Source organism: Adiantum capillus-veneris, chromosome 21, assembly GCF_014529385.1.
Source record: "Adiantum capillus-veneris isolate H3 chromosome 21, ASM1452938v2, whole genome shotgun sequence".
Classification (NCBI taxonomy): domain Eukaryota; kingdom Viridiplantae; phylum Streptophyta; class Polypodiopsida; order Polypodiales; family Pteridaceae; genus Adiantum; species Adiantum capillus-veneris.
In genome coordinates, this window is record NC_140951.1 from 67,276,622 (window position 1) to 67,301,518 (window position 24,897).

General features: G+C 44.7%; 1 protein-coding gene across 1 annotated transcript in view; it reads left to right on the plus strand.

The window, feature by feature from the left end:
• Positions 1 to 24,897, plus strand: part of LOC147431100 (uncharacterized) — a 118,491-nt gene that overhangs the window by 48,729 nt on the left and 44,865 nt on the right. Inside the window, exons 3-12 of the mRNA XM_086493746.1 lie at positions 15,716 to 15,734; positions 15,938 to 16,051; positions 16,146 to 16,345; positions 16,449 to 16,549; positions 16,739 to 16,964; positions 17,171 to 17,375; positions 17,510 to 17,592; positions 17,658 to 17,764; positions 17,981 to 18,117; positions 18,204 to 18,256. Coding sequence (XP_086349872.1) covers positions 15,716 to 15,734; positions 15,938 to 16,051; positions 16,146 to 16,345; positions 16,449 to 16,549; positions 16,739 to 16,964; positions 17,171 to 17,375; positions 17,510 to 17,592; positions 17,658 to 17,764; positions 17,981 to 18,117; positions 18,204 to 18,256 — 1,245 coding nt within the window. The remainder of the gene's footprint in view (positions 1 to 15,715; positions 15,735 to 15,937; positions 16,052 to 16,145; positions 16,346 to 16,448; positions 16,550 to 16,738; positions 16,965 to 17,170; positions 17,376 to 17,509; positions 17,593 to 17,657; positions 17,765 to 17,980; positions 18,118 to 18,203; positions 18,257 to 24,897) is intronic.

Here is a 24,897-nt window from a genome sequence, read left to right on the forward strand (position 1 = left end):
GCACTAACCCTGTATGGTGGTCTATTCGGTGGACTAGAACCTGGCACAAGATCTATAGTATGATCCTCAGGTCTCTCAGGAGGTAACTCCCTTGGCAAAGAGTCCGAAAAACAATCACTGAAACCACTCAAAAAAGTTGACCTGTCTTTATCTAAGGTAGACAAATTAGATACAACTTGAGGTACTTCTTTTGCAAAGATCAAGTACGCAAAAAGATGATTCTTTATTACAGATGAAATAGCAGAAGTAGAAACAATTGGAACAGATTCGCCTTTAAGGTTTACATCAAGGACATGAGTCTTTCCTCTATGTACAAGGGTAATCTTTTTGTTGTAAGTATCCACCATAGCATGCAACCTGTAACACCATGGGATACCAAGTAAGAAATCATAGCCCTCAAGTGGCATAATATGAAATTCTTCTGCATCCACATAGCTTTGAATGTGCAGACGAAGCTTTTCCAAAATGGGAGTAATAGGATTTGAATGATTTGGGCATGCCAAACGTGCTTCCCCTGTCATACCCATCTCCTTTGCATGAATGGCCAATTTTGATGCCAATTCTGGTGATATGAAATTTGCACGGGCTCCTGGATCAAAGAAAACCAGCACTGCTTGGTCTCTAACTTTGCCCCAAGCTCTGCACAGTTCCATGGCATCTATGTTTGGCTGGTCTCCAACCAAATCTGGGACAAGTCCTGCACTCGGCTTTGGCTTCTTGCCTTTATGATCTGACTTGTCATCCTTATCTTGTGACTTCTTCTATGGGCAGTCATTTGCAAAATGTCCTTCCTGTTCACAAATGTAGCATTTCTTGGCCTCCCTAAGAGCTTTCCTTTCTTCAAAGGTTTTGCTAGAAAAATGCCTTTTTGGTCCTTGTCCTCGTCCCGAAGAAGATTTATATTGCGTCTTGGACGTATCAACTCAGAAGGCTTTGCTGCAACATTGCCCTTGACTGAAAATTGTTTACCTTGTCCTTTCTTGTGGCTATTAAATCCATCGGAATCCTGGCCACTGTTGCATTCTCTATCAACTGAAACATATTCATGACAGTAGTCTCTGATTTTCTTGGGCAATCCACAACAATACTTCTCAATTTGTTCTGACAATGGCACTAACCTGTAAGAGGTGACCGGCGATAGTGCGGCTCAAAACTATTTACTGTACACTTCCAGATTTGCACACTGTTTAGCATTCAACTCGTCCCATTCTGTCATCACATCCACTTCAAAAGTGTTTGTCAACCATGCAGGCGCAAAAAGCTGTTTGAATTAGACCCACGTTGTTGGGGCTTGACCCTGGTTCAACAATGCGGTCCACCATTGAAGCGCATTCCCTTTCAAGAAAGTGGCAGCCTTGCGTATCTTTGAAGGTTCCTTGAAGTTTCCTCTAGCATACGCTGCATCGAACTGCTATATGAAGGTCAAAGCCTTCAATTGATCCTCAATTCCTCTGAAAGTTTCAAACTTCACTCCCTGCCCACCTTCCTTATAATCCTCAGGCTGACTCAAAGGAGCCACGTTGTCATACACAATTGCCTGTAACAGTGGTGCTCCATGATTGTTCATTCCAGCACTCGCATCAACTGTTTTACCTGTCGTATCTGCATTTTGTATGTATGGCTGCAAAAAACCAGCCATACCAAATTGTGTTCCAGGCACTCGAAACTGGCCATAGGCACCCTGAAAACCTGGTTGGACACCCATGTTCGCGTACATAGGGTTACCCATGCCTGTTTGCATTTTCCCAAACACATTCCCTGACATATAACCTGTGGAAGGTCCTGCCATAGCTTGAAACACTGAACCACCTCCAAAATATCCAGGATAAGTATTAGGTAATGGAAGGGTCTGATGCATAGCCTGTTCATTACTCCGTTGACCATTCACGAACGGTTCGTGTGTAGCAAAAGCAAGTTGCTTTGGATCATTGGACACCGCTAATTGCTCAACCACATGGGCTTTCCCTCGAGCATCACGAGTCCTCTGCGCATTGGAAATCTCGTTTTCCTGCAACGGCTCAGTTATGCCCTGTGTAGGAGGCTGAAAACCCTGAGTCGGAGCCTATAAGAACTCCTGCATCCTTCGGTTGCTAACCAACTGCTGAAACATGTCCATGCAGCAACGCATTTGAGCTCTAAACAACCTGCCCTCTTCTTGAAGAGTTGAAGGAACTTTCTCTGTGCCATGTGAGGAAGATTCCTTTTTAGGTACTTGGTCTCTCTTCTCTGCCATAACGACAAGCTCTGTGTTTTGCTTTGACCCACAACAATCCACGCTGCACTCTTTGAAGAAAAAGTGACTATTCCGTCGATGGAACCATGTAACCGGCCTGTACAACGTAGAGGGCGGTACTATTTCAATTACCTGTTAACTTTACACAGAGCACGGAGAAGGAAAGAGAACACAGTTGCGTCCATCGACTAGGATGTCACTGCGCACACGAGACCGACACTCTATAGGCCCCAAAGACTGGCACCCCTTTCGATATTTCTTTATTCAATTTAAGGTGGACGATCTGACCACTTAGTACACGCTTTCACAAAGCTGTCCAAACCTGCGAGGGCTGAAAACGCATGTTTCAGACCTGATTTAGACAGCATAACGGTGCAAAAACCCCTGTAGGTCAAAAGTATCTGTCTAGGGCGGATTCCCTCGCTATTTGGAAGCTTTCTGGTGAGCTGTCACAGAAATTCAGCGGGCTGTAATTCTCTGTTTTTCACTGCCGTGTGCCCAAAAGCTTGTATACGTTGGAGAGGGGGAATAGGGAACACACTCAGCACACAAACTACTTGCCTCTCTATAGCCCAGGGATTCCACAACACCCCTAACCTCTCAAGAAACACCTTCAAATTGGCTTATTTGCACTAACAACTCCGCTTTAGCATACAAAACAACTACCTCACACCTTGCAAAAACACCCACAACACAAATGCACCCACACTGCTCAACTCACCCTTCCGAAGCACAAGACACTCCTAATCTGCCCTCTCGGTAGCACCTCTTGAGCTGCAGGCAAACCCTCTGCAAGCAATGGCCAATACACGAAGAGCGAGAGAAGAGGAGGGGGATGGGGAGAAGCAACACAAGAGACGGGGGCTAACGAATGGTATTATTGCATAGGGAGTAGTACAACCAATGTATGCAGCTTCAATGGCAAGCTTAGCAACACACAAGCTCAAAGCTTCCAATCACACACACAGGCAAAAAAGCCGACTGGTCAAAAGACCCTAAAAAATGAACAAAAACCTCCTTTTATAGGGGTGTACCTAGGAGTCCCAAAAAAGAAAAATGTGGTGTGCTTCCATGTCGTGCACTCCATTTGGAGCTTCTTTTAGAATTTTTATGCATTGCCAACACTTGGCTTAGTTTATTTTGGAAAGCTTTGCATGGTGTGCACACTTGTCCTTTGCATCTTCCACTTTGGCTGGCCGGATTTCCCACTTCTTGGCCTTTGAGTATGTTTGGCCTTGCACTTCAACTGCTTGTCGGCACCTCCTCGCAGTGGGATCCCTCCCCTCCAAGGCAATAGCGACGTCGCTATTGGGGGGGGCCTTCCCCTCAAAAATGTTTTTGCCGCTTACAGGCGCGGGCACTGCCCCCTATCCACTGCCACGTCATCACCGAATTCCACCGCCGTGCGGCCGCCCCTGGGCGCGCCACCGCACCTGCTCCGCCCAAAATCACCGGTGCCTCTGCCTGCAACGCCAACACAACAGCGCCCAACGCGGACCGCCATAGCAATGGGGAGGGGAGCTCCCCTCACTCCTCTTGTGTAGCAATGGGAAGACCACGTCCAGTATATATACCACGGCTCCTGCACTCCTGACTTCGCATATGGGATATTTTGCGCCACGTGGCGGCTCCGCAGGGTTTGCACCCCCAAGCCTTGAAAAATAAGCAAAACCCCGTTATTTTTTTTAACAAAAAAATCTTTTGGGCTTGCCTTTGCCTGGCTCCCATTTTGTGCTCCAATCTCCTACTGCCAAGCCGCAAAGCCGGGGTGAAAACTTGCATTGCCGGCTTGCTTCAACATAACTCGCATCGGTTTTTCGACTTTTCCAGGCCCAAGATCCAATGCCGCAAAAACACGATCAATTCATCTGCCATCAACTCCGGGTAAAGACACCCAAACTTCCGACTGCCATATCTTCTTGCTCCGGACTCCGTTTGGCATGCAGTCACTTCCTGTTAGCTCCGTATGATGTACACTCCGCTCTAGAACTTCGTCAAGGCTCAGAAGGTGCCAGATGGCACACTCTCCAATGCGTTCAAGTGGACTCAGACCCGGCCCCCGGAAAAACTTCAACTGACCATATCTTGCAAACCGTGGCTCCGATCCACAATCCGAAAAGACGGGTAGGCTCCATAAATCGAGCTCTACACACCTATACCTCGAGTTCCACTTGGGTCACCTGTCCCGAGCTGCCCTGTCCGGCAAAAATCTACAATCCACCAAAGCTTCAAACTTCAATAACTTGGGCTCCGTAGCTCGGTTTGATGAGCCGTTTGGACCTGTTCCTTCAGCACTTCAAGCTCTTCATTCCTTGACCCAAAGGCTGCACTTTGCATCTCCTTCACTTGCTACCCCAATTAGCTTGTTATGTAGCCTTTCTTGGCCTATAAGCCGCATCATGCATACACTTCCGCTGCCACCTGCCATCCCATGATTTTCCTAGCTGCTCCAGCCCTTTGCCATGCTTCTGCTTACCTGTACACACCTGTCCATGCCACCTTCTAGCATCGACACACTTTGGCTGCACCAACGCATCCCAAGGCTCTCACGAGGCTCCCCTGGTGTTCCCTTGCAGTTTAGGTGCAAAACCCTAAACCTGCAGAAAAACATAGCAGGCTGTATTTCCCTGTTTTGGATCGTTTTTAGCGGAGCGAACATGCCTACGCGTGTCCTAAGGGCGCCCGCACGCAATGGGACAGTTCCCCTGTGAATTGGATGAGTTTTCACACGAGAAAACTCTCCAAACACGCAATCTTTCGCGATGGAACTGTGCGTACCTGTCGGGGATTAGCAATTAGCTAATCCGGTTCCTGTTTAGAAGGCTCTTGCCTTGGCAAACGCGCGTAAACCCCCAGAGCTTTACATGTTCATCTGAGTAGCCCAACTAGTGGGGCATTACCATATGTGCCAAAGGGGAGAGAGAGATGCACGAGATCAAGTCATCGTGCTACATGAGACAGAGGAGAAGGCAAGCTTTCCATTAAAGCTGTAGACGTGCACCCAGTACTCACACACACACACTATAGGTCACTTAAAGTAAAAAATAAGCCTCGTCTCTCAAATTGGGTGCCCCCTCTTCATGCTGGATTTGGCAAATCTACCCGCCATGTGTCCAATTTGCCCCTTTTGAGTTAATTCTCTAGTTCCCACTGACTTACAGAGTTATAAGTGACTTTCGGAGTGGCCTTGACCTCATTTGGCGGACACAGGCTTCCATACTCGTCAAAATTCAGTGCTAACTGGCCCAATCAGTCCCAAACTGACCGACCTAGACTCCGGATGTGAGAAACCTATTCGGCCGCAGCCGTTTTACACTGGCCATGCAATGTCCACTTGCACCTTTTCAAGGGTCCCGGGGAAACAAGTAAAAATAAAAATAAATAAAAATAAATAAAAATATATAGTACTTATTTATGGAAGGCAATAGGAAAAATACACCTCCTGGTGACAAGTATTGTTGTTGTGACTCCCGGCCCGGACCTAGATGGTTATGCGGGAGGAGTATTAAGGAGTGTGAGCAGTGGTTACTCTCAATACCTCCAAACGACGCAGGCTGCGGTCTGGGGGGCGTTTGGTTGTAAAAGGCCTCTATATCTCCCGGCCCGGACCTTTTTAGGTTATGCGGGAGGAGTGATGAGGGAGTCGTTGAATATCTCTCGGCCCGGACTTTGTTAGGTTATGCGGGAGGAGTGTTCATCGGCGGCTTTATGTTTCTATGTCTTGTAACATGCATATGTAAGCATTTGTGTTGCATTGTGATGTGCCAATTACTGAATATTCTTAATTGGATGAGATTGCCTTGGTATGTAATTTTAGTGCATCGAGACACCTGTGGAAGATCAGTACGGTCTGGGTGTGATGGCTAATTTTACTACGCTGGAATATCAAGAGTTCTGATCTGGACGAAAGGAGAAGCTAACTCCTTGATCAAAAGAGCCGAAACGAGAAGCTAACTCCTTAACAAAAAAGCAAACTGATTGTCCCTCGGAAATTTTTAAGCTAACTTGAGTTGTTTTGCAGATATGCTGTAATCGTGGAGGATTACTCTCTTTCAAGAAGGGAAGATGTCACAAACTGCTGACGTGTCAAAGCCCTAAAGAAGGGAGCCAACTTGCAGATGCCGACCGAGGGGCCTAAACCCTAGGAAGAACAAGTAACAGAAGAAGAAGTCCCACCAACTTTTAGGGACCCTGTCCGATGGGGCCCCAAGTGACATAAAGGAAATAAAGGACTCACACACACACACACACACACACACAAGAACTTGCGAAGCAGGTTGATGACGTGGCAGATTTTCGAAAATCACGCTGACTGATGACGTGGCAGAATTGTACGGATTTCCGATTTTCATGCTGGCAGTGCTGACGTGGCAGGACTGTACGGATTTCCATAAATTGTGCTGACTTTTTGGCTTTGCTTTTGAACCAGATGCTTTTGAGTTTGAAGGCTTTTCACTGTAATTGCTTTTTAGGCCAAGGGCCTTTAAATATGAGGTTAGGGCTCATTCTCTGGCATGCTTCCCGGAGAAGGTGCAGAGTCTGGAGTACCGGCTTGTACTGAGTTGACGCAATATAAAGAAATACCGAAAGGGGCGCCAAGGTTTGGGACCAATACTCTCTAGGGTGCAATTCCGCCACTCCGTGTCGCGTGTTGTCTCTCTCTCTCTCTCTCTCTCAGTTCAATTGTTAATGAAGTGCTAAAAGTCTGTTCAGTCTGTTCTTTTCTATTGGCACGTGGTATCCGTCATGTGACAGATGGATTAATGTCACCGATTTCTTTTCAGATTTCAGGGGTATTGATGGGTTGACAGTATTCTTTGAGAGTGACGTGCCAACAGACAGGGGCACCTAGGGAGGCTACCCATAGGTCCTAGGGCACAAGGAAAGAAAGGAAATGGAATCACCTGGTAGATCAGAGAATTTCACAGATCGAGTTTGTGGTGCCAAGGACAGGGAGACTAGCAGGGCTACCAACAGGTCAAAGGCCACAAGAAAAGAACAGAAAGGTAAGCTAGGTCCACCGGATAATTTGGTCAAGGATACTTTTTGACCCTTGATGCAAAGTGTATGGAGGAAGAGAACCTCGCAAATTCTCTTCAGAGAGAGGTGTACCTTGAAGGGCTATTAGTAGTGTCTATGCCAAAAGTTACCGATGAATCGACAAGGTTTAATCTGGTGCGGTGCAGACTGCACTAGAGGGGAGCCGCTCTGCTCCTTTGTCACAGATTGCCTAGATTGAATAAAGTCACTATTTCTCTTTGAGATTTAGGGTACTGATGGACTGACAGTATTTTGCGGAATGACTTTATGAACTGTGTACTGAATTGGAATTTTTCTTGATTGAACTGATAACAACATGTGCTCTTTTATGTGTGTTTTCGTTAGAGGCATGTAGAGAAACATGAAATGTCTGCAACATTGTTTGATGATGATTTGAACTTAGTGCATCTTGACATCCGCTAGAGATCGGTGAGATCTGGATGTGATGGCTAAGTACTAAGTGCATCTCGACACCTGCTATAGATAGGTGCGATCTTGATGTGATGCCTAAGTGAATGAAATTCTAGTGCATCAAGAGTTCCGGAAGGATGAGATGGCTGAATGATTGAACCACAAGTGTTCAATGTGAATTAAGTGTGTGATTTTGTGGACTACATGCTATGGGAATGTACTATCTTGTGGGGATAGTCATGGGCATGGTCCTGTCACCGCTTCTGCAGCCCAACAAAAATGTTGGGGCTGATCTGAAAAATGCCAGAGGGCTGAGCCAAAAACGCTAGAGGAAGACCTACTAGCTGGCTGTCAACCTGATCTGCACCTGAGGGGCTGCACCATGAGGGCACCCCCTGCTGGGCTCGATTGCAGCATCTTCGAGAAGGTAAATCTCCCTTCCCTGTCCTCCCTCTATGCACCTATATAGGTGTCACAAAGTGATGACGTGGCGGACAACAGAAACCCTAAAATTCTTGCAAACCCTAATTTTTGCCAAAAACCCTAATTTTCAGAAATCGTGGAGGTTGGAAATTTTTTTTTTTTTGGAAAATGATGAGCGACGCGATTTTACTTTTTTTTTAAATTAAAAAAAGAGAAAAAGACTCTCTAAGAGAGAGAGAGAGAACTGATGCTTTTTATTTTAAAAGCTTTTGGGGCTCTGCTTTTAGGCATCCCTTGTAACCTTTAAATTAGTGGTGAGGGCCTCACTTCTCAGGGCATCTGGACGCAGAATCTGAGAGTGAAACCCTAACCGCTCTCTTGTACTTTGATAATTGATTAATACAAAAAGAAATACCGAAAGGGGCGCCAGTCTTTGGGGCCAATATCTCTAGGCACGGAACTCCGCCGGGCCAGTGCAAATCTATTGTGATCTGTGAATTGTTTTGAAGTGGTTATTTGGTGCTATCGCGGTTGATTCTTGACTTGGAGTGTCCAAGTCTGTTACAGTGGTATCAGAGCACGGCCGATTTCTCTTCTACGGGAAATCTGATACTCGAATTTTTTTTCCGCGGCACCTATGGCTTCAGAAAATGATCAATCGACTCCCTCTGCATCTGGAGATGCGGGCTGGGATCACAACGAAGATTCAGACAGAGAGTATGGCCCGCCTCGGCCTACTCAGGCGGAGCAAAGAGAGATGGAGCGTCGAAAATTGATTGATGATGCAACAAAGATGATGCTCAATTTTGCCAAGGACCCGAAGATGGCAAAATATATGAACCAGACCTCTTTGCAAGAGGTACAGATGGAGTGGCAAAAAACCACAACACCACTCCCGAAACCCGCTCTCAAGGAATCTTCTGCCTCCAAGAAATATACGGAGAAGGAACTAGAGAACGTGGTTGATGCATGGATTGCTCAGCTTTTCAACGTGCAAAAGAAAGGCAAAAAGCACGGCAAAAAGCAGAAGAAAGGCACTGACTTCCCGGGATATTTGGGTCGTCGGTCCACTTTTGACAAGGCAAAGAAAGAGAAGAAGCGTGTCAAGTTTGAAGGAGTACCCAGTTCTTCTTCTTCTTCTTCTGACAGTTCTTCTAGCTCTTCAGATTCGAGCGAAGAAGACAGAAAAAGTAAAAAGCGAAGCAAGAAACAAAGCTTCGGAAAGGGCAAGAAGAAGGCTACATCTCGCCCAGAGACTGACAGTTCTACTGAGGACTCGTCTACAGACAGCTCAGATTCCGATGACGGAAAGTTTTATGCGAACAAGGAGAATTTTTACAAAGCCAACCAGTATGACTTTCTCGAAGATAAAAGCAAGAAAGTCCGAGAGTTTAAGGAAGGTGGCCACTCGATCAAGTTTGATACTTTTTCAGGATACTCAGATGCTTCGAAGGCTTTGTCTTTTATACAGCAGTTTGACATCGCTTTCGCGGGAGGACGCTATTCAGAGCACTCCAAGATTCGGAGAGCTACCTCTTACCTTAAGGGGAATGCTCGTACTTGGTGGTCCACGCTTCTTTTAACAAGAGTGCGCCAGTTAAATGGCTGAAATTTAAGAAGCTTTTTATTTCTTCTTGGTTGACGCAAGAATATGAACGAGATGTACGAGCTGCTTGGAACCATCTTCGGATGACCAAGAAAGATACAATCAATGCTTATTGTGAAAGATTTTGGAGCTCTTTTCTACCCGCCTCTTCATTCAAGAAGATCTCGTTTAGAGAACAGATTGAGCGGTTTACCTTGGGTCTACCTATAGAGATCCGAGATCACTGCTTGGAACAGAAGTCAGCTTCTATTCAGGAGTTGATGAGTCATGCGAAGCGGGGCTTTGCCATTCACTCTGGCAGTCTGACCTACCCCACAGATGAGGCCATGACACAACGAGCCGAACAGACTTCTGGGAATGAAGTAGAAAGAAAAAGAGCAACCCAGAGAAAAATGATGCAGGACCCAAGCTTACTCCTGAGGAGAGAGCTCGCTTCATCAGAGAGGGGAAGTGCTTTGGATGCGGGGAACAGGGACATATCTCCGCGAAGTGCCCTAATAAGGCACAGAAAGAACAGAATGATAAAGACGACGACAGGCCTGAGAGTTCGAGAGCAGCTGAGGAATGTGGCAGAAAAGGCAGATAGAAAAGCAGAACTGGTACCTCATGGCGTGGGACCTGCACCGAATCTAATGATGAAAGTACAAACTTTGCCGCTTTTGGGGGCAAAGTGAAGGATCACGAAGCTCTTTTGAAGGAGCCAAGGCCAACTTCTTTTCACTTGAAATTGGCGGCTCGATCTGAAATTACGCCCGACAGACTGACGCCATAGGCGGAGGTAGTTCGACTGGCACCCGGATGGGATATTGCCATTACACCGAGCATTGGCAAACTTTGTTTGCAGTGACAGGGGTGTTCAGGGCACGTGAGTGACGTTCTACTCAGGATCCCTTGGTACCACAAGAACTACGCCGTGGTTGACTACCGGGCGGAGAAAGCGACTTTGATAAATGAAGGGCTTAGAGATTGTACTTGATGAACTTCAGTTTCTTACTGATTCTTTTGGAAGAGAGCTGAACGATGGATAAAGGTTGAATATGTTTTGACCTGATCAAAACAATGCCAAGATTTTTCTCCACACTCATGCCGATTGCTTTTCAGAGGGCTTGAAGATCAAACCATTGATCTGATACCTGGAAGCACGCCACCGAATCGGCTACCTTACCGTGTGAGCCGAGTACAGAATGAAAAGATTATGAACCCAGTGAAAGACCTCTTGGAAAAGGGTCTTGTCCAGCCTAGTACTTCACCGTAGTGCTCTCCAGTGTTGTTGGTTTTGAAGAAAGACGGATCTTGGAGAATGTGCATCGATTATAGCACTCTCAATGAAATCACCATCAAGAACAGATTTCCGATTCCTAGGATCAATGATATACTTGACAGGTTACAGGGATCCTCGTGCTTTAGCAGGATTGACTTGAAGAGTGGATATCATCAGATCAGGATAGTGCCAGGAGATGTCTACAAGACAACTATTCGGACGACTTTTGGGTTATTTGAGTTTTTGGTGATGCCTTTTGGCTTAACCAATGCTCCTGCGACATTTAACCGGATGATGGACAGGATTTTTCGAGAGTACAGGCTATTTGTTGGCACTTTCTTTGACGACATCATTGTTTTTTCCAAGAATGACGCAGAACACAGAGATCATCTGCTTCAAGTCTTTCAGGCATTACGAGATCACACGTTAGTGATTAATGCAAAGAAAAGTGAATTTTTCCTACGAGAGATGCACTTTTTGGGACACATTGTGTCAGCAGTAGGAGTGCAAATGGACCCGGCCAAGATAGAGACTATCCGTGATTGGCCCGATTTGAGGAATGTCCATGAAGTTAAAAGCTTCTTGGGACTGTGTTCGTACTACAGGCGGTTCATACGAAAGTTTGCAGAGGTTGCTTCCCCTTTGCATACCTTGACACAGAAAGGAGGACCTTTCTCGTGGGGACCCACAGAGGTGACTGCCTTTCAGACACTGAAAGAGAAATTGACTACGGGACCTATTTTGACTTTGCCGGACTTGCAGAAGTCATTTGAAGTATATTGTGATGCTTGTGGTTGTAGTCTGGGTGCGGTCTTGATGCAAGAAGGCCATGTCATAGCTTACGAGAGCCGTTTGTTCTCTAGGCCGGAGATGACATCACAGATCTATGAGAAAGAGCTTTTGGTGGTTATCCACGCTCTTACTCAGTGGCGGCATTACCTACTCGGAGCGGATTTTACTGTCTTTACAGACCATCAGAGTCTGCGCTACTTCTTGTCACAGAAGCAACTTTCGGAAAAGCAGATGCGGTGGGCAAACATCTTGTCACAGTTTCACATCCAGATTGTCCATGTGTAGGGACAGAAGAATGTGGTGGCAGATGCTTTGTCTCGGAAACCGTTGGTTCTGGCTGTTTCCGCGATACATCATAGAAGCTTCGAGGATATGGTCGATCAGTATGCCACAGATACAGATTTTGCAGATATTTTTCACACGGATACGGGATGGGGAGACAGTAGCTGGATACTCCCTTCGGAAAGGCTACTTGATGAAAAAGACTATGTTGTGCGTTGCACAACCGTTGAGGGATAAGGTTATGACTGAATGCCATTGTCCACCTTTTATGGGTCACCGCGGCATTGCTACCACCATGAAAGGGGTAGAGAGATACTTCTTTTGGCGGTGACTCAAAAAGGACGTGGAAGAGTTGTGCGCAGTATGCCAGAAGGTCAAGTTTGACAGGCATAAGGCATAGGGATTGTTACACCCTTTATCCATACCCACCCACCCCTGGGAAAGTATTGCAATGGATTTCATTTTTGATCTCCCGAGAACACAGAACGATCACAATGATTTTCCGATTACATGGCACGTCTGAGACGATTGTCTCCGACAGAGACCCCAGATTTATGAGTTTGTTTTGGAAGGCAATTTGGGAGAACATTGGCACGCAGTTGCAGTTCTCGTCATCGTTCCACTTGCAGATTGACGGGCAATTTGAGATTGCCAATTCAGTGATTTTAGATTTATTGAAGTCTTGTATCTCAGATCAGAAGACTCAATGGAAAAAGAACCTATCTTTGGTGGAATTTGCCTACACTAACACGATACACTCTTCGATGGGGAAGACGCCATGTGAGATTGTTGAAAGTGCTGCGAAGGTTCCATCCTTTCTGAGCACGAAAGATTAGATATTGGAAGCGGATGAATATTCGCGAGATTTGGATACAGCTTTTGCCAAGGTTCGCGAGACTTTGCAGAAGTCTCAAGAATGACAGAAAAAGGTAGCGGATCGCCATCGTCGCGACTTGAAATTGAAGGAGGATGATTGGGTGCTCTTACTTTTGAGAAGGCACGCCTAAGAAAGAAAAAGGGAAAGGAGAGGCTTTTTCCAAAGCTTAGTATGTGATACTACGGACCTTTCCAGATAACTGAAAAGATAAATGATGTCTCCTTCCGATTGAAACTGCCAGATACTTGGAGGATTCACAATGCATTGCATGTGAGTGTCTTGAAACCTGTTAAGGGTGATGTCTTTGATGATGGGGAGCCTGATGAGCAACCCGAAGTGGAAGAAACGAGGAGATCCTTGTTCCTGAACAGATTTTGGCACATAACGATATGAAGAAAGGTAAAGTCCGAAGGCGGTTCTTGGTTTAGTTCAAGAACTTTCCTACATTTGATGCGAAGTGGATGGAGGAGGAGGACCTAGCAGATACTCCTCGGATTGTGAAACTTTACCTCGATGTTTTGGTTTAGCATAGTCTACTCCAAACGGAACCCAGAAACGCAGCTTGGCTGAAGATATGGTGCAGTGGGATGCACAAGGAGTTACTCCGCTCCTTTGTCAACAGATGCCTCCAGTTTGATACTAAAGTCACTGATGTCTCTTTGAGCTTCAGGGATACTGAGAGCTGACGCTGGATGACTTTATGAAATGGAATTCCTGATTATGATACTGATTTGTTCTTGACTTCTTGTGAGTGCAGGAATTGATAGACGAAATGACTGCAGCATTTTGGTCTGATTGATCTCGAATAGACATGGTTGCAATAGGGGTTAGTCAATCGGACATCGATGAGGTCCCGATTGGACCTAGATGTGATTGCTAACTACATTGCCGATAAATCATGGTCTAAGATCCGAATGAATGTTGAATGTCATGTGATGTCTTGTGATGTCTGGTGATGTCCTGTGATGTCGTGTGATGTGACTGTCGATTTTGTACATGTGCTAGATGTGTGTTCCTAGTACGTAGGTACTAACAATCAGTGTCTGCTAAGACGGTTTATTGGTTTTGTCGGTTTTGCAGGCGTAATCGCGGTCGATTACAATGCTTTCAAGAGGGGGGTATGTCACAAAGTGATGACGTGGTGGACAGCAAAAACCCTAATTTCTGCCAGAAACCCTAAAATTCCTGCAAACCCTAATTTTTGCCAAAAACCCTAATTTTCAGAAATCGCGGAGGTTGATTTTTTTTATTTTTTTTATTTTTGGAAAATGATGAGCGACACGAATTTTGCTTTTTTTTTATAAAAAAAGAGAAAAAGACTCTCGAAGAGGGAGAGAGAACTGATGCTTTTAATTTTAAAAGCTTTTGGGGCTCTGCTTTTGGGCATCCCTTGTAACCTTTAAATTAGTGGTGAGGGCCTCACTTCTCAGGGCATCTGGACGCAGAGTCTGAGAGTGAAACCCTAACCGCTCTCTTGTACTTTGATAATTGATTAATACAAAAAGAAATACCGAAAGGGGCGCCAGTCTTTGGGGCCAATATCTCTAGGCACGGAACTCTGCCGGGCCAATGCAAATCTATTGTGATTTGTGAATTGTTTTGAAGTGGTTATTTGGTGCTGTCGCGGTTGATTCTTGACTTGGAGTGTCCAAGTCTGTTACAATAGGTACTAAGCTGGCTGCCCGACCCAACATCTGCATCCCACAACCCAATAAATAGGGGAATCATGAGAGGAAATGGGAAACAAGGGCAGTAGAGGGTACAAGTGCCTGGAGAGAAAATAGGGGAGGCTAGGATAAAATATCTCAAGCATACACAAGCCTCTATGGCCATGGAAAGAACCAAAAACCCCACGCTGCACATGGTTGGAAAATCCCGACATGAGAAAACTGCCTCACTGTGGCTGGGCATAGCCACAAAACAGCTCACTCCCAGCTACATGTCCATGGGAGATACTGGGACTGACTGGACGAATCCAGAGAGATGCCATAACTCTAGCATGATCACCATTGTATACTTTCTCCAGTGTACACCTCATTAGTCCTCATTTGATTGTACCCCTCCTCGTATGTTTTGAGATGATGTATTATGCGATGCTGATGATGAGGATGTAGGGTAGGCTTACATACCTACCCACTTTAGGTATTGTCATCTATGTTTATTTTTATGTTCCCTAGACATTGTACTAGAGTCACACATGGATGTCACCTTTTGGTCTCATAGGTCATTTTGGCCTTTTGAAGACGTTAACATAACATTTCATTTCATTTCATTTCTCTAAAGGCCAAGGAACATTCCCTAAGCCTAGAGCCAATAAGTCAAGTAGTAGCACAACCAGGCAAGTATTCTGGATTACTGTCTATCTGATTTTTGTAAATGAGGACAGTTAATGCTTGATGGGAGTAGTCTGTTTTTTCTATAAAATTCTTTTTGTTGTCTTCTAGACCTGTCAGTACCCTTATTTTGCACCTTGTATTTTTTGAAATAAGCCAGAAGCGTTTTCTCGTAAAGAAGCAAACAAAGTGTGAAATCAGTTGGCACTAAGGGCTTCGTGTATGAAATAAGCCAGAAAAAACTGTTTCCAATCATCTCTAAGGTAAGCTGCGGAGCATTTGTGAACTTGTACCTTAATATGTGTGGAAATTAGCTGCTGAATTTCAAGACAGTATGTAGCATACAACTGAGTCTATGTAGCCTGATCAATCACATCTAATAAAGCAAAACTCTTTTCTTTTGTTACGCGTCTACTTTCAAGCTATTAATGAAGCTTATTTTTATGCGAAACTGCAGCTTATCAAATCAATGAAAGGTCAGGAGGTGTCCATACTCTGGCTTAAAAGTTTCATTAGTTTCATTAGTTTCATTCAGGCTATGAGGTTTGCCTTGGTCTTCTTCTCGCCTATGATCACCTCATAGTTACTGCTGTCTAAATATGGCCTTTTCATTTCAATATGATATACTTCATCCTTGAGAGAAGAAACTAGCAAATTTCTCTTGGTCCTGTGAATCTAGATGGTTTGGTGAAACTTACCAATGATGCCGTGAAACATTGCAAAGGAGCAGCCAAAAGGGTACCAAAACATAAATTCACTTTGGAGGAGAACAAAGCATGTGGATTTGACGAAGGTATGCTACATCTCTAGCATTTCTAAGAATTATCCCTTAGGTGTCTTGTTGCAAATCGGAGAGCCACTTATAATGGTTGACTAGCCTCTAACAGGTATTACACCGCAGCAGAAAAGTTATGCTTGTAACTTTTTTGAAGATGATAGTATCAATGTATACCAAAGAAAATTTGGTCAGGCATTTGAAGCTCTTCAAGTCTTGAGGGACGACCCTGGTTCACTGTTGTATAAATGCAATATGTCCCCAATAATGGGGAGCATCAACCTTGAATTGGCACACGTGATGGATGATCTGGTGTGTAAGTTAGATAATCAATGCTCATTAAGATCATTTCCTTAAAAATTAGAAGAATTAGAACCTTAAGCAGAGCTTGATCTGGTATCTATGTTCTAGGCAGGATTCTTGCTTGAACGGAAATGCAAATTTTATGTCAGAAGATGAATTATCTTTCAACATAAATAAGGAAACAATGGAGGTTTTACATGATGTGCTTCAAAGGTACGGTTTGGACTTGTTTATGAACTTCTATTTCAACATTGCTGCTGGCTTTTCAATGCTCATGCCATCTCCCCCTTTTCTTTTCTTATTTCTGCATGTTCAAACCCCAAAAGCAGAAAAACAAGATTGATAAGAGTACTTTCACGACAGGATTTGAAACCTTTTCCTGGCTGGTAACTTTTTGTGCAGAACACCGTCAGATTTCAGGTCAATAGTACATTGTGAGGATGGCTATGCAGATTTGAGCCCATTCAAAGGGTTTATTTCTCCAAGTACCAAAGAGTTGATCCTGGACTTTGTGACGCCTACTCAATCCAGCGAAAATATTGAGGAGACAACTTCACAGCATGATGAGGTGGAATCAAAGATTCCCACAAAAGAGTGTCTAGTGTGGGATTCTAAGAATTTATGTGAGGCAAGTGTTCCTGATAAAGCTTGATGTGATCGATTTTCTGATTGCTTGCTGAACATTGAATGGTTCTCACCAGGACCTTGTACAGACAACTAACTTTTTGTTAGGTTTTTTGCAGCTGGTCTATCAACTATGCTATGTACTGACTAATTACGAGCATGTAGAGAATTTTCATTAAAAGTTAATGGCGTGATTGCCTGAATGTAAAGGTATCTGATGATGGTTCACCTACAACTACTGTCCCGGAATGCACTGAACTAACAAAGCTGCATCAGATGGAGTCAGCTGTACCTCTGGATAAACCGCTTGATGACTCCAAGGTTCTGCATTCTCTGGAGCCTGTAGATATAAGGGGTGTCAGTGCGGCAAGCTCAGAACTAGATGACATATCGAGCCCAGTGGAGTATTATCAAGGTAACAGTTTTACTGTGATACTCTATATTATGGATAGATTCGTATCTGGAAGCACCTGATCCCAGATTCTCTGAAGGAGTTCTAAGACTGGCTTTGGAATTCTTCATAGTGTACTAAGCGTTCAATTGATGCAGACTTAATGGAAATTGCTTCTGCTGATGAGATGATGGAGGACATCAGTAATGAAGAAGCTGAAGATGACATTGAGGATGAAGAAGTATCCGACAGAGCCTTTGCTTGTAACTTTTGTATTTGATTATATACTGTTAATCTTAACATTAGATTGCACAACATGGGGCTAATGTCAATGTGCAATTTTGCCTTGAAAACGAGGACATTGAGAAATTTCTAGCTGTCCGAAAACAGTCAAAGAAGAGCAAGAGCTCTTGGTAATTTCAGGAGTCCCTTTCCCTTGCTGCAGTGGTTGATTGACAAAGTATAGAAACTAAGAACCTAGTGGTATAAATGGTATTATGAACTAACTAGAAACTAAGAACCTAGTGGTATAAATGGTATTTATCAAGTTCTTTCCAAGACAAAAGCAATCATTTCATTCGCTTGCTCTTCTCAATCTTTTTATTGTAAAAAGTTACTGTCTTTTGTAGGCTTGTGCAGGATCCAGAAAAGCTACTACTTCCTGCAACTTTGAAACGTAACATTGAGCCAAAAGACGAGGATATAGAAAGCGTGGTGGAATCTTCTGGTGTCACTGGAAGAACCTTTCGACAAGCGCTCTCAAGAGGTGGTGTGTTTTGAGCTACTTATATTAACTTTTGACACATATTAAACCAATAGGCCACTGATGTTTTGCTTTTCATCTATTAGCAGAAGGACTGGATCTCATTCTCCATTTCAATTTGCTGCAAGAAGATCCTTCAAAGGTGGAAAGGCCTGTTGTTCAAGTCCTTAAGCATGTTATTGAGCCTTTTTTTTTTAGGGTCTCACCCATATTTTTTTAAATCCGAAGGGAAACAAGACAAAGCTTCTTAACATGGACACATGAGCCCACAAAGGAAATACAAAACCTCCTTTTCTGTAGAGTATGTAATGTTCGTACGGCTAATACCTAGCAAGAAGAGGTGGAAGTACCTGTAGTGCAACCTCTGTTTGCAACCACCCCTGCCATTCGGCCATTGCTGTCCCAGTATGCTTTGCTAGATCTGCCAGTATAAGCCTGGTTCTCCTACATGCTTCCTCAGCATATCTCCTTAGACTGTTGAAGCTGCTCGTGTGTAAAAGTGGCTTATGAAGTGTTCTTCTAACGAGGAGCTTTCCAATGCCACAGCCACCCTCCGATGGTGGCCAAAACCCAATTCTCAGAGTGATCCATTCCCCTTTTTTGTACCTCGCTCTCTCTGTCTTTACTATCAATGGAGGAGACAACGAGAGGATGTTCTCCATTGGGCCCCTAAGCCATTGTTCTGTTTGTGGGAAGAGCAAGGCATATGGCAGCCCGGCGTTTGGTGCTTCATGAGCAGAGAAACGATGGACTCCTGTGGAGATCTATAGAGCTGTAGGGATTTCACAGTTGGAGTTCCTTCTCCTTGAGTTGACCAGATGGTGAGCTTCATGGAGATATATTGGGAGGGTGTGCATACCCCAACAACTACTGATCTTATACTTATATGTGTGTAATTGTTCCATTTATTTTAAATAAAGATTGTTTTTCTTTTGGTCCTTCTGTAGTATTGGTTTTATTATGATCAATGTGTAGAGTTTCTTTTTGTCTTGATTTTGGTTTGGTTTTGTTATGTGGGTGATTTTTTTCTTTTGTTTTATTATTATTATTATTATTTTTTAAATTTCAATCTTTATTTTGTTTTGTTTTGATTTTTTGGACAAAATTATAAAATTAATTTTTGTAGAATGTACGTTTTTAAATCATAATTGTGTAACTTAAAAGTCTTAAAAAGTTGAAAATAACATCTTAATATGGGTCCTTTGGATCAAGGGTTTCTTGTGCTGTTTCATGAAATATCTCTGTGAGAGGGGAGGTTACGCACTGATTCTAGCAAGGGAGCATGGACACTCGATTGCACGCTATGTGTCCCGTTCACTTCCCCCCCCCCCCAAAATCCCTCTTGTTTTCCATCGTGTCGACCTTCCTTGTCCTGTTTTGGTCGATCCTCCCTTTTGAGAAAGGGCTCTGTAGCAGCAAAGGTTGAGTCGGCACCTCACCCACAAGCAGCAGCAGACACAGATGGACGCTCGTGCTCCGCCACAAAGGGACTCAGATGAAGCCCCCTTGTCCAACCCCGCCGAGCCGACCATCCGACTTGCTATGTCGCCAGCACAACAAACGAGCCTCGCAGCAGAGGTGGAGCGCCTTTAGGCCACCTGTCATTTGCAAGATTATTGGCAGTCGTCCCAGTCGAGGAGAGGTACGGGACCTTCTTCACGCCCGCCTTCTAGCAGAGGTGGGAAAAGAACATTGACATGCAGCTTCCTCGGCGAGGATACTATCAGATTGAGTTTGAGTCTCCTGAGATGGTTGCCAAGGTCATCTCGATGAGCCCGTTGGCCATCCGAGCGGTCAGAGCTCATTTCCGATAGTGGCACCATGGCTCGATCCAGTATTGGATGTTCTTGTCGAGGAGGCGCTCATTTCAGTCTGCTTCCCGGGCCTGAGGAGGGAGTACTTACCGCTTCTTTCCAGGATTGGTTCTGAGATCAGGACAGTCTTGGAGACCCGTGCACGGCCTCTTCAGCTGCAACCAAGGCTGTTGGTGTGCCTTCAGAACGTGACACTCATCTCCCGAAGCTGGTCCGTCTACCTAAGGTGAGTGGGGGGTGGTTACACCAGAGGGTGGAGTATTCAGGACTCCCGAACCAGTGCTTCATTTGCAGGCAGATGCGCCATTTAGCGAAGGCCTGTCCTCACAGGAGATCTCGACCCACAGCGCATGCTCAGCCTCCCAAGGCTAAACTTGCCCAGTAGACAGGTACCTAGGATACACAGGCTGCTACCTCAATAGAGGCCAGCGATCAGCCAACTGACGGTTGGCAGCCGGCAAGGACATGCTCGTCACATTGCCCCACCGGTGGCCGATCTCTTGCAGGTTAGCAGCATTGGGTTCCGATAGGGAACCGTTTTGACCCCCTACAACAGGAGTCTTTTGAGGAGTCCCCCTCCACCTCAACTTCACACCACCACCACCTTCCCTGTAATAGACTTGGACACCCCTAGTCAGGATTCTGCCACTACACACAAGACAATACACTTAAAAAGCACTTAACAGAATTTATCACAATTCAAGAGAGAAACGACACGGCCCGGCGTAGTTCCTTGCCCAGAGGTATTGGCCCCAAAGTTTGGCGCTTCTTTCAATATTTATTTTTATATTAATGCTTAGGGAAAGTACAAAGTCCGAGGGTCCTCTTTGCTTAGTGCTCCCAAGCCAATATGAGAGAGGGAGAGACCCTAGTTACATATTTATACGCCCATGGCCTTCCAAAAAGCAGTACTTGAAAAGATTCAAGTCTTAAAACCATTCTAGGCCCAAAAGCTAGCGCTCTATGTAGCCAAACTCACGGAAATCCGTACGTTGCCACGTCAGCAGTCAGCGAAAAACGCGGACTGTCCGTAGAGCGCTGCCACATCAGCATCCCTTGTGCGATTTAGTATTCTTTTGTCCCTTAGGCCCCTTCGGATCAGGTACTATAAGTTGGTACAACTTATAGGCTAACGACTCTTTAAATTAGGCCCCTCGGAAAGTTTTGCAAGTTAGGTAAAACTTCATCTACATCTTTCTCTAGGAGGTGGACCTCCTACTGTCCGGAGTCCATCCAGATGGTCATGCCACGTTATCAATTTGTGACATGCCCCCCTCTTGAAAGAATTGTAATCGCCCTCGATTTTGCCTGCAAAAATTAATACAAGAGAGAAACTAGTTCAATAGACACTTACTCTAAGCACTGACACACTAGACCACAAATCCAGCACTCGCACAAAGAGGACAGTCACTGAACGTTCAAATCATATTCACAACATATCGTCCATTGAGATATTGGATCATGATCTATCGGCAACGTGTTTAGCAATCACATCTAGATCTATCCCAGATCTCACAGATGTCTAGATTGACTAATTCTTATTGCTATCATATCCATCTCATCTGGAATCACAAGACCGAAATACTGCAATCATTTCGTCTTTTAAATATGCACTCAGACACTACTCGCATGAGAGAGTACACATAAATCAGATTCATTTCGGGAATTCCCATTGCGAAGTACTTCTTTTATAAAGTTATACAATAGAATACTATCAGCCCATCAGTATGCTTGAAATCCAAAGGAAAATCAGTTACTTTATTCCATCTGGGTAACCTGTGACAAAGGAGCGGAGTAACTCCCCTCTTGTGCAGTCCTCTGTGCACCAGATTCAACCTTGCTGATCTGCGAGATCTCTGGGAATAGTCGAAGCTTGATTGAAAGCCTCAAGGTAAAGTTCCAGTATCTTAGGAGTATCTGCCAGGTCCTCCTTCTCCATCCACTTTGCATCCAATGCTGGGCTCGTTGTCGACTTGCACCTCATCCTTGAAAGGTCTTAAGAGACTCACATGAAAAGCATTGTGAATCTTCCAAGTATCTGGCAACTTCACTCTGAAGGATACATCATTTATCTTCTCTTGAATCTGGAAAGGGCCATAGTACTGCATCTTCCTTTAGCTGCAAGTCGCGTCGATGTTTGTCAGCCGCCTTCTTATGCCGTGCTTGAGACTTCTCAAGAGCCTCACGAACCTTGGCAAAAGCAGTGTCCAGATCTTCGTATACCGGAGTGCTTCAAAAATCTTATCTTTGGTGCTTCGAAATAGTAGGACTTTCTTATCACCCTTGATTACCTCAAATGGCGCCTTCCCCGTCGATGAATGAACCGTAGTGTTGTAGGCAAACTCCACCAAGGGCAAATACTTTCTCCATTGGGTCTTCTGGTCCAAACTATAAGACTTCAATAAATCCAAAACCATTGAATGGCTATCTCAGATGGCCCGTCTGTACGTGGGTGGAATGAAGACGAGAACTGCAACCGCGTGCCAATTTTCTCCTAGATTTCCCTCCAAAGCAAAGTAGTGAATCAGGGGTCTCTGTCCAAAACTATGGGCTCAAGCATGCCATGTAACCGAAATGTTTGTGAAACCTACAGTCTCGCCTAATGGTCATGCTTAACTGTCTTCTTTATTGGAATGAAGTGGAACTGTGCGTACTTGAAGGGAAATTAGCTAATCGGTTCTTGTACAAAAGGCTCTTGCCTTGGCAAACGTGCATAAAAACCCCATAACTGTACATGGTCATTTGAGAAACCCAACAAGTGGGGCATTACCATGTGTGAAAAGAGGAGAGAGAGATGCACGAGAGCAAACCATCGCGCTGCATGAGACAAGGGAGAAGGCAAGCTTTCCATTAGAGCTGTGATCACCTGCACCCACTACTCACACACACAGTGTAGGCTCGCAATGAATGAAAATCAGCTTCCCTTCTTAAATTGGGTGCCCCTTCTTGGGATGAGCCTAGCAAGTGCACCTAGAGCCGTCATGTGTCCAATTTGCCTCTCTTGAGTCAATTCCTAGTACCCACCAACTTATAAAGTCTTTCCGAGGGGCCTAAATGACTTTAACTGAGTCTAGCCACTTCTTTACTAGCCGGATTCCAGTGCCGAGCGTTCCAACCGTCTCGTGGTTGCTTGGCCTTAACTCTTGCGGGTGAAACTCTCGGCCAATGGCTGTTTCACATTGGCCATGCAATGTCCGGGCATTTGTGATTTTAACAAGAGGGTCGCAAAAATAAAATAAAAATCAAGGGAAAGAAACCAACAAATATATATATATATATTGATTGTCACAGTCTCGTGACAATGAGTGTCTCGGAAGCCTGAAAAAGTATTAAACTTTAGTGCTTGTCCACCCTCCTTGAAATTTTTGGTCGTCTTGCTCTTGTCCTCGAGAAAATCGTATTGGTTAGCTTTGTAGAAGTGCTTCCTCTTAGAGTAAAACATCAGCTCATCGGAGGCTAAACTCTCAGAAGAAAATGAGTCCTGCTCAAAATTGTCTGAAGATTTCCGAGATCTTTGGTGGGATCTTGTCTTCTTAGCCTTCTTCTTGTTCTTGCCGTGTCTTTGAGTCTTTCTTCGTTTTCTGCTCTTTCTGTCCTCCTCACAGAGGATGAGGAGCTGTCGGAATTGTCAGAAGAGGATGACGGCGAACTGGAAACACCCTCAAAACATTCACGCTTTTTTGTTTCGTGCATTTGCAAAAGTAGACTTATGACATAGTAGCGAGCGTAGTGTGCTACTCGACTGTGTCTCTTCGAATACTTCTTGGACTTTAAGAGCCGATTTACTCATCTTTCTACTACATCGTCAAGTTCATCTTCAGTGTACACCCGCGGGGCAGGTGTTTTCTTCAAAGCGGGCTTGAGAGGTGAGTCGATGGCTGTACGCCACTAAGAATGCACTTCGTCAATCGGGTGCTTGGTCAAAGCATACTAGGGATCCTTTAAATACTGGAGCATCTGCCGAGCACAAGCATCAACGTGCGGTTGACGTTGCATCTCCATTCGTTCATATTCCGTTGGTGGGGAATGGCCTGTATTCTTCTCTCGAGTACACAGAAGGCGGGCGTCGTCCATTTGAATCTTCCGTGTTCTCACCTCACCCGACTTGGAGCTGTCAAGTGGATTGGTGTGATCCTTGTGGGATTCGTCGACTAAATGCATGTGTGTCACAGTAGAAGGGATTGGATCTCTGTAGAAAGAAAATCGACTGAGCTCTAATACCACTGTAATAGACTTAGACACCCCAAGTCTGGATTCTGGCACGACATACGAGACAATACTTAAAAATCACTTGACAGAATTTATCACAATTCAAGAGAGAAACGACACGGCCCAGCGTAGTTTCGTGCCCAGAGGTATTGGCCCCAAAGTTTGGTGCCCCTTTCGGTATTCATTTTTATATTAATGCTTGAGGAAAGTACAAAGTCCGAGGGTCCTCTTTGCTCAGTGCTCCCAAGCCAATGTGAGAGAGGGAGAGACCCTAGTTACATATTTATACGCCCATGGCCTTCCAAAAAGCAGTACCTAAAAAGATTCAAGTACTAAAAGCAGCCCAAAAGCTAGCGCTCTAGGCAGCCAACGCAACTCACTGAAATCTGTATGCTGCAACGTCAGCAGTTAGCGAAAAAACGTGGGCTGTCCGTAGAGCGTTGCCACGTCAGCATCCCTTGCGCAATTTATTATTCTTTTTGTCCCTTAGGCCCCTTCGGATGGGGTACCATAAGTTGGTACAACTTGTAGGCTTCAGACTCTTTAAATTAGGCCCCTCGGAAAGTTCTGCAAGTTAAAAACTTCATCTGCATCTGGATGGTCATACCACGTCATCACTTTGTGACATTCCCCCCTCTTGAAAGAATTGTAATTGCCCTCGTTACGCCTCCAAAAATTAAACATAAGACATAAACGTGTTCTGTAGACAGTGACTCTAAGCACTGACGCATTAGACAGTCACTGAACATTCAAATTACAT